The 10695-nt window shown below is 35.0% G+C and overlaps 1 protein-coding gene across 15 annotated transcripts in view; it reads left to right on the top strand.

Annotated features, from left to right (window-relative positions):
* Positions 1-220: 220 nt before the first annotated feature.
* The window catches only part of LOC110372441 (protein AF-10), a 37763-nt gene continuing 27288 nt past the window's right edge, over positions 221-10695 (top strand). For 2 of the 15 annotated variants that reach the window (XM_064036414.1, XM_064036411.1), the window contains exons 1-11: positions 900-1154; positions 2807-2943; positions 3111-3190; positions 3269-3433; positions 4979-5054; positions 5593-5714; positions 6946-6978; positions 7200-7355; positions 8080-8173; positions 8872-8934; positions 10452-10601. In XM_064036414.1, the coding sequence (XP_063892484.1) occupies positions 2835-2943; positions 3111-3190; positions 3269-3433; positions 4979-5054; positions 5593-5714; positions 6946-6978; positions 7200-7355; positions 8080-8173; positions 8872-8934; positions 10452-10601 (1048 nt within the window). In that variant the 5' untranslated portion in view covers positions 900-1154; positions 2807-2834. Of the gene's footprint in view, positions 373-899; positions 1273-2806; positions 2944-3110; positions 3191-3268; positions 3434-4978; positions 5055-5592; positions 5715-6945; positions 6979-7199; positions 7356-8079; positions 8174-8871; positions 8935-10451; positions 10602-10695 lie in introns of those variants that run through there. The other 13 variants (XM_064036409.1, XM_064036384.1, XM_064036393.1 and 10 more) reach the window with 12 other exon arrangements.

Raw genomic sequence — 10695 nt, 5'->3', positions numbered from 1 at the left:
TATTGATCTAAATCTCCAGTATTTTGAATTAGATACTTAGGTACCTATGTCAAAAATAACTTCCTACTTGGCATCGCGGTTGAAGACCTCATACATAAAGATGTTTTTAATAATTTACTATTTGTGTAGTATTCGAAGGAACTTAGTATTTTAAATTATTGAATTGTGAATTTGTTTTTAAACTTAACTATCTGCTTCAATTTGTTTCAAATATTTGTATGCTAGCAACCCAAAAGCTTAAGGATCTTTGAGAGTTGCCAACTCCAAGCTTTGTGTCCAAAATATGGAGTGTGGGGTCGCGGAGGGATCTCACTCCCAATTCAAGCTAAAACCATTTGTCCATTTGTACAAACATCCATTTGATCATCGCAGGTGCATTATTTTAGTGTTTACTTGTAAGAGTAGTGGGAACATATTTTTTGTTAAAGCTTAAAAAGAGATTTATATGCTAAGTAGATAGTTCAGGTACATTGCGCATTTTTTTATATAGGGTAAAAATTCTAGATAATATATCTAGTAGGTACTAGACTTGTCATTGACTACCTATTTATTTATTAAATATGCGTTGCCCGGCCAGTTTTGCTGGAACTGGAATAGCAATCAATCAATACACATTACATGCTGCAACAAAACACTGCGCGCGCATGGGACGCGACGTTTTGTTGTATTTTTTACCATCCTACCACATCCTACCAACACAGCGAATCTAACTAGAATTCTACTTCAATCTGCTCTCTAGGAAATAAAATAAACCCCCTTGAAACTAACATTGATAAATAGCGCGTTCCAGTACCTCGATGTAGAATGGTGGAACATTTAGTCATCTCGGTTACTCTTACTAATTAAGTATGCTGCTAACCTGCTCTAACATGTGAATGCTACATATATTACAAATCTTTATTGTAATGCACTCCAAACAAAATTCAACATGGCTTTTGCTTGTAGCACAGCTTGTAGCTAGTAGCAGCAAGCGAGAGTAATTTTGACGAGTTTTGTGTTATAATAATATTACCTGACATCAGGGATAATTTAAGTTACAATTTGAGTTTCAACCAAAGTTCTTATCTTGTTTAAGCATTTATTACCTAATTATTACTCGACGAGTTTTGATTCTGTGTAATTAGACTTCATTTTATCGTTCTTGCTAGGCGCAGGTGAGGTGATAAAAGTTATCAGTTATAAATTAAAGATGAATTAAACAATTGTTGCCGGGAATTTCTTCATCAATGAACGGATAATTTTACTTTTGGTAAATATAACTAGATGGAAGCTGTAAGTTATTCATTGTCATTTAATATTCACAGCATTATCCATCAGTTTTACACTTCAAATTGTATTAGCTCTTGCTTTAGACTCGTAATCAATGCTTCTCATACCCTTACTTACGTATATTATAGTCTTATTCAGTGACACTCTTGTGAGAATATTATTTATTTTGCTTAAAATTGTGCTACAACAAACGCCTTTGTATATAATTTCAACTTTCCGGCCTATTATTCGGCTTCCGACAGTTTTATGGTTCAACACTCATCTAAACATTATAGCTAGCCAGTAGGTATTACAGTCTCATGTACTACTTGTACAAACAGTATAGACCTGGTTTGATAAATTAGTTCATGAAGTCATGATAAAGTCCTTGCATCAAGTGTGATTGTTGCACAGAGAATCAATTTGCATCAAATATTCATAGTTGGTGAGAAACACTGGGTCGGCCGGTACTCGGTATTCAATGTGTTATTCGGACTAACATTTGTAATTCTGTGAAATCAGAACATCTATTATTGATTTTGAACAACTGAACAGTACAGCATTATGTGTAACAACATTATTACCTTGGTTTTTATGAGCCTATTATGCTACTGATATTATAAACAAGAAAGTTTATTAGAAGGAATCTTTAATTCTTTTAGTGCAAAAACAACTGAATGGATTGCGATGAAACTTGGTAGTAATACAGCCAATTAATTACAGAATTACATAGGCTACATGCTAGAATCAGGTGAAACCATTTTCAGAAGCCAGTTTGCCGTGTCTATGGATAACTATTATGATTACACAATAACACTTCTTAATTCCTTATCAGTATTCACATTGCTGTAACAATACCATTAACTGATAGTTCTAACATTGCTGTTATTATCCATGCTCAGGGTTAAATAAGGTATTTTTAGTTTTTCTTTATACTTGCTAAAACTTATGTTGCCTTACACGCAGACACCCTATTATTTTAATCCATGTTGTATATATATATATTTTTTGCAAATAAAAGAGTATTGTATGTATTATATGTATTTTATTAATTCCTGCAATTATTTTTAACTAAACTGTAATATAATTAGTATAAGTAATACAATTGTTATTTGACAAACTGATAGTGATGTAATTCTCAACTCAACTGCTTTAATTTGAGTCATTCAATCCAGCTGATGCTTTGGCGGAATACTTATAAAAAAGAAAACAACTATGAAGAGAATTTATCATGAAATCTGTTTATTAAATACAGGTTATGTTAAAAAATCTATTGATTGACTCAATTTAAAAAGGATTCGAGTTGCATCACTTCTGCAAGAGCTTAATTCAATATGAAGTGTTTAGCGACATCCATTGCTGCTGCACTATTTTCACACACATGAAGTTCATTTGTGATTGTCATCCAAATCATCTTAAGCTTCCATAGGGTCAAATTACCTGGTGATCTATTCGTATCACGCACATTTATATGCAAATAAATAGCTATTTCATATCCTTTTCACTGGAATTGTCAGTTGTTGGAGTTCTTTGTAAGCAATGTGTCGTGGTGTTGTAGGTTTTAAGTCAATAATGAGGAGTACACAATGAAGGAGATGGTAGGAGGCTGCTGCGTGTGCTCAGACGAGCGCGGTTGGCCAGACAACCCGCTTGTCTACTGTGATGGAAATGGATGCACGGTGGCTGTCCACCAAGGTATTTGCCTGAAGTGTTCAGCTGCCTGGTGCAAGATGCAGTTTGCTGGCTGAAGCCTTGATCATTAGGGCATCAGCATCTGAACACTATTTTGTATATTTATTCAAATTGATTTAGTAAATTCTAATTAAATCTGATGTTAACCAAAATATGGCTTGTATTTTCAGCGTGTTATGGAATAGTAACAGTACCCACAGGACCGTGGTATTGTCGAAAATGTGAGAGTCCGGACACCAAAACTAAAGTTGTAAGTTTGTCTAGTATCACCAATGTCCATACATTTTGCGTTGAAGCTTATACTAATATTGATGATGTGATATTTCAGCGCTGTGAACTCTGCCCGTCTAAGTCTGGTGCACTGAAGAGGTCAGATACAGGAGGATGGGCTCACGTGGTGTGTGCCCTGTACATACCAGAGGTCAGGTTCGGCAATGTCACCTCCATGGAACCTATTGTGTTGCGACTCATACCACCAGAGAGATATAATAAGGTACGAAAAATGTTTTATTTCTTTTATACCCTTTAAAACATAAATAAAAAATTAAATTCATTTATTTCAGGTAAGAAACTAATTAATAACAAAAGATTTCTTTAATTGTAAAAAATATTTTATGTGTTGTTTTTATTTTTCCAATAGTTTTTACTGCATTTGTATGTTATAAATATATTAGTAGTACATTAGTATTGTTTGTAATTTCATTTTACCACCTTTTGTATTTACCATGTTTGCAAATGAAGATTTTCATTAATTCATTAAAAGCTGTGCACCTGTAAAACGAATTTGTTACAATTCTTAAATAGTCTATGCAAATTGAATGACATCCAAAACTTAGCAATGTTAACTATGTATACCGCGTCAACCGTAACACACAGGGAGTCGTCAAGACAAGATGATCAGCGCCCCATGGACACCACACTTCTGATTTACCACCATTGGTTTCTGATGACAAAGACCTTATTAATTTAATACGAATTAAACAAGCACACATACTAGAAAAGGGAGAAGAAGGATAAGAACAACGCGAACAAAAACTTCAACTACATAATACATACACAATTACACATAATGTAATAAATAATACATCCAAAATACTTATATAAAATCTAAATAAAAAGCCTAGGGGGACATAGGTATTTTTTTCCGCTGGCTGCGGAACAGGATACCTATTAAACACACAGGATACCGACATAAAGTCGAGAAGGTCAAACCTGCCACCATGACGTAAATAAAGTTATCAAAATTTTTACAGGTATCTTGATAAGACTTTTTAAACAAATGCGTATTAAATAAATAAACAACAAAAATAAATATGAAACAACAAATATGCTTAAAATAACCATCCAACTAAAGAAGTAATTTTTATTAAGGTTTTGGATCGATTTTTTCAACTTTAATTCATTTTGATTTCCTCGATGGGGTGCGATAAAAAGTTAACTGTAGGTACCTACAGTGAACTGCACAGTGGGAACTGACATACACCTTAACTCAATAGTAATAAGTAAGATTTTCCTATAAAACTGTTACCACTGACCTGAATTTGACTGTACTATTTCATACTTTAGAAACTCATCTACCCACATGTTTTTAATATTTTCAACTTTTCTGTTTTTAAGTCACCTTAAGGCCCGAAATCTTGCTCAACTAGTTCTCGTTTTACGTTCATGAAAGTAACAGTGCGTGCTTCGTTATTTTCTTTTCTTCAGTTCGTTTTCTTTTCTAAAGTTAATAAAATGAAACTTACTAAGAAAAGGTCCTGTACTATTAAGAAAGAAAAGGTTTGGTTTTAGATAATAACAGTTTTTAACGCATTATGTACTCAAAAATTTATTCAAATACCGAGTGGTTAGACAAAAGAAATGGCGTCCTTACAAAGTTTTATCTTCCTTTTTGTACTATTACTATTTGTGTTGTAATTCTTAATTTGGTTTTCAAAATCTTACTTAATCCATACTTCTTGTGTTATTTCTGTCGTTATTTTATCTCAAAACGATATAGTATTAAGTGCAAATGTAAAAATGAACGGAATATTTTCAGACATGCTACATCTGCCAAGATGTGGGCAAGACGCATCGCGCCACTGCTGGTGCATGCATGCAGTGCAACAAATCTGGTCAGTTTTGTACATTCGTTTTATATTTAAGCTATACTTTTGTCCCATTACCTGTGTCATACTGCTAATTATTTTTTTTAACATAATTTGATACATGTAGCTTATATGGATGTATGTTCGGCATTGTTGAATAAAGCATGTAGATATATTCATAACTACCCATAGTTAGAAGCCAGTTAGTCTGATAAATAGCCTTATTATGGTGTCGGTTACTGGGGCAGATATATGTTGCTTCTTAAAAAAACACTGCATGTGATTAGATCGGGCAGATGTAATGTATATCTACAACAATATTTGGTGGCAAGGGCTTGTGTCTATATACTAACAGTATCCAGTAAGCACAAACTGTATTTATCAGATCAGAGAGGCAGTCGCTCTATGTAATACACTGACACTTTGCTGCACCTCAACATAGTTTGGCAACGGCTAAACGGATGACCTATATGATCATTATTCAGATTTTTCATAATAATATTGTTATTTTCTTCTAGCTTCTTTATGCGTTTGACCTACTAATGTATTTCAATACTGCCTCAAGGTTGCAAGCAACAATTCCATGTGACATGTGCCCAAGGTCTAGGCCTTCTCTGCGAGGAAGCCGGGAACTACCTGGACAATGTCAAGTACTGCGGATATTGCCAACATCATTACGGTAAACTGGTAAGTACATACTTAATGTCTTCGTTGTGTATCGGTGTACCAACATGATAGAACAACTTTCAACTTTTGAACGTTGTTCTATTATGATCTTTCATTTGTTTTTTTTAATATGAGATGAAGTTAATGTTAATTTAGAATTTATTTCCTATAATATGTATAGTTAATGATGATATGATAACTTTTATGGGTATAATAGTTATTTTTTCTTTCTGATATTTATTTTTACAATGTGAATACTGGGTTCGCAGTTAACTGTGTTGTGGGACTGTGATGATATGATTAGTTTTTCTACTGGGATTTAGATCAGTATACTTATCATGACAATGACATATACATATGAGCTCCTGTGTTATTCTTATTATGTGTGATACATATATTTTGTCATATACCTACCTAAGTAGATTTTGTACCTATGTTTGTCTTTATGATGGGTGTGTGTATGTCTGTTTGTGTTTCTAAGGGTTTATTGACATTTATATTTTAAAATCTTTAATGAAACTAGTTATTAATTAAATTAGCATAACTTTCACAAAGTGTTGCCTTAGGGGCGCTATGGAACAAGGACTTTGAAACTCAGTAAATTTTTCGAAGTTTTTTTTTTTAATCTTGCTTTTTTTCAGAATTGGTTTGATCATGGTTGTTGCAGGCAAGGTCAAACCGATTTTGAAAAAAACCGGCAAGATTTCAAAAAACAAAATCGAAAAATTTACCAAGTCCCAAAATTTTTTTTTTGTTTTCCTTGCTGCTCATAGTGCCCCTAAGCATATACTCTCCTACTTTACATGTCCCTGTGTACGTACATGTCGAGCGCACATGATCATTTGGAATGTCCCTGTTTGTGTTGTTTGACGTCTGTGTTCACAACTTACTGCCATCTTAGACATACTGTATGTTCACTCTGTGAGTGTAAGCTTCTAAAGACTGGCGCTTATTACAGGACGCGCCTATCCCGAACCATATGGATTTAACACCAGTTTACTTGTTTTATGCAGACTTTACTAATGGTATCACTCTGTATAGTTGCTATTGAGAATGCAGTAAGTAATGCGCGCCAGCATTTAGTCGATCATCGACCGATCATGAGCTGATTATTGTGTTGAGTACGCGTTTAGTGTTTAACATTTTCACTTTGTCATTTTGTTATCATGTCGGCTACTGCACCTAACTATTGCGTTACGTCGCCATACTTGTGCATGGAAATTGATTTATTCATTCATTATCATTTTTTTAGTTCACCAATCATGATGTCACCATCATCGCCAAGGTACTAAAACCATTTCATTTTATACACAAATTGGATTTATCATAATTTTAGTTTAGTGTAGAGTAGTACATGTTTAACTGGCCATACGTCACACGTAGAGGTTTTATCAATTATTGAATAAAAATATCCTGTTTCGTAGCGCGAACTCGTTGTAATTTGACACTGAGAGTACTGGCGCGGGAATGAGCGTTGTGTGATACGGTGGATCGTTGACTGTGCAGAAAAAGGGCGGTAATGTAAAGACCATCCCGCCGTACAAGCCGGTGTCGCACGACAGTCAGTCGAGCGACTCCAGCTGCGAGAAGGAGGGCGAAGCCTCCAGCTCGCCCAAGGCTAGCGGCGCCGCGACGCCCACGCACGCCGCCAAGTCGAAAGGGGTACGTACCCGACTGTGTATACACGGTCGCCCAACACTCCACTCTGACCTGGTGACAGGCCCACCTATAACTGTGCTGGAACAAATATCTCAAATATTCTTCATGATTGACGAGGTGAAATAACGGACGTCACGTTTCAATTCTCTGTGTTTTACCGTGTTCATTTCTTGTATAGTACGAATTGTTATTATTCAAAATGCTTTAAAACATACCTGTTGTTTGGTTTGACATGGATTTTTTTTTGTATTTTATTCCAGTACTGTTATAGCTTGGTCTCTCACTCGGTACCAGGTTATCGTGGAGTGTTGGGCCTCCGATATATGTTAGCTGCCCACATCTGCCATCCAATCCATCAGTAACAGTATATTTTGTATGCTTTTGCTTCTAGTTCACCGTCCTACACCGGCGTTCAGATATACGCTTTACCTTGTTCCTCGATTATATAAATGAAATGAAATGACTAAGTGAATGACAAATATAAATACGAATATTGGAACAGATTGAATAATACTCGTATCCTAATCAACCCAATTTGACGTCCGTTAATAACAGGGTGTATTTTATTGGTGTTTATGTTATTATTTTATTATGTATTTGTATAGCATACTTGTAAGGGCGGTTAGTCGCATTAACTGATAGTTGAGTATGTGCATATAGTTTGTGTAAGGTGTCGTGTTTTGTTGGCTGTTAGTGGATAGTTATATCAGTTTGTTCTCGTTGGCAGCCGGGTCGCAAGTCGTCTCACGCCACGAGCACCGTCGTGTCGGGCAAGAGTACTCCGAACTCGTCCAAGACTCCCAATCCTAGTCAGCCTATGGGTGAGTGGAATTATACATTTTATTACTTTTATATTTTATTTTGGTAATTACAATGTAAGGTCATCAAGGATGTCAGTTTACTTACGAAATCGTTTCATCAGGAAGAATGCCGCTTAACTCAGGCGTCCTTGTTTATCCTGTACATTTTTTGTACGAAATATTTTATTTAAAACGCTATATTTATACAACTTGTATGCACATTTTTTAGGGTTATGTTCCGATGGTTAATAACAATAACTGAACAGTTTTCCCCGTCTACAGTTATATATAATACACGACCTCATAATTAAGTAGGTCAATAGTTAGTTTAATGAAGTATATCGATTGTATTATTATTTTAGAGGAAAAGAGTATTATAACATTTAAATAATAATATTTATGACCAAGCTTCTTCACAGTGCTACTATATTATATCCAAGTACACTTTGATATCACTCACTTTTAATCAGTTGGCTAATGTTACCTTATATAAAATCCAAAGCTTGCATTGTGATCCGTACTACAATACATTTGGATCTAGATTCTATACTAAGGCCAAGCCAACTAAAGCTTGCGTTTTTATAACGTGGATATTAAACCTTTTTTTGTATGACCATTGAAGCTATAATTTTTATCTACCCTTTCTTTCCTGTTGTTGTCTAAACTAGTACATATATTTATGTATAACGTTGTTGTTTTGTTTTCCCCCGCGTCGGCAGACATGTCTCAAGACGCGACTGACTGTGGTCCAGTGACGCGCAAACATAAGGCGTCGGACAAAAGTGCGTTTGTTTTGTCGTACATCCTTGTCGCATTTGTCGCATGTTCTGTGGTGTGTCTTGTTCCTTATGGGTCAGTTGCATCAGAATTTTATTCTTCTGACAGTCAATTTTTGAATGATGGAAAGATAGTTAAAATTTTAAAAATATTTGTGGATGGCTATCAAAATTTTTCAAAATATTTTCATGTTTACATATGATACCTTTATGGATTATGTTTCATTAATAGTTAATTTTGAGTTGAGTGAAATTTGATGCAACCGGCCCTAATAATGAATACTTGATACTTTTTTGTGTATTTTTTAATAGTTTACGTTATTTATGCAAATAGTCTTTTTTGATAGGAAAGTATACAGTAAAATTACTGTTTACGCACAAGACTTGGAGCTTCTCAAGTAAAACTCTGAATATCTTGAAATTACGTATAATTATGAATTTAAGACAAATTACAAGCAGCACAGCTCAGTTCGTGACGATCGTATTCTGAGAAAAAATCTACCCACGTAGCCATTGACATTTGTTAAAAAAGTTAAATTTAAGAGAATTAAAACTAATAATCGTTTTGCTATTAAAATTAAAAAAGTTCTAGGCGCAGACAATTACAGTATAAATTAATATTGTATGCGGTAATGTCTTGGGGAAATGACCTGTCATTCACCATAAGCAGTGCATTTTAAAGTTATCATGCTTTCCATGTCAGGAGCATTATATCTGACATTTTGTGAGGCAAATTCGATATCGACCGCAGAAAAGGTGCTTGTATGCTAGAAATAACAATGTTAACTCCCCATTGGTAAGTGCAAGACCCAGTTTATAGGTCTGCGCAGTAACTATTAATTATTTACACTGATTTATTGCCTCCTAGTTACTTGTCCAACTAGTAGTTTGACAAGCCACTTCATCGACGGTTCTATTTTGAAGTAAATTTTCCGTGTAGACTTTTTTTAATGGTGATATGCAAGTGTTCCTTCCTTCCTTCTCCGTGTGAGAGGAGGCCTGTGCCCAGCAGTGGGACGATAAAAAGGCTGTAACAGTAACAGTATGCAAGTGTTCGTACTAAAAGTTTAGTTTATTTGTGTTCGTCCTTTGTTTTGGGTATTTGTTTGTATACGTTTTGCATGATTTTATGTCTGTGATGGTAATTAGATTGAGTACTGTAGTAGAGGATGGAAAAATTCGTGTTTATTTTTTTATAAGTGCTGTATGAATATACGAGTCCAGGATAAATTATATAGATATCCTGTTCAGCTCAAAAAAAAATGTTGCAATCTCAAGCCTCATTTGGGTCAGAGAGACCACCAAACTTTGTTCACAATTCTGTCCATGTTCAATTAACTTATAACGGAACTATATGTTAGATGACTTCGTAGCTGCATGCAAATTTATTTTTAAAGAGACATACTAGTTGATATAAGTAATGTTTTACATTGATTTTTTTTATTTTCTATAATTATTTTGATGTTTTTGGCGTTCTAAAGTTTGACACGTTTGACTAAATAGACATTATTCCCGTGGCTTAGGTGGTAAACTGCACCACTCGTCGGACAAGAAGAAGCCGTCTCCGTCACGCCGTGGCTCCTCGGCTGACGGGGGCTCCGGGAGCAAGAGCAGCACCCCGGCGCCTTCGCCTCAGCATACCACTGAGGCCTCCAATACTCAGACTGGGAAAGGTAAGCTGCACTGAACACAATAAACGATTTGATTTCTACTGAAACAGGACTCAAGTTTTTTTTCTGAAATAATAGGTACTTTTCAAATTGTCTT

Source organism: Helicoverpa armigera, chromosome 1 (genome assembly GCF_030705265.1).
Source record: "Helicoverpa armigera isolate CAAS_96S chromosome 1, ASM3070526v1, whole genome shotgun sequence".
In the NCBI taxonomy this organism is placed as follows: Eukaryota; Metazoa; Arthropoda; class Insecta; order Lepidoptera; family Noctuidae; genus Helicoverpa; species Helicoverpa armigera.
This window is presented reverse-complemented; position numbering and strand designations above follow the sequence as displayed.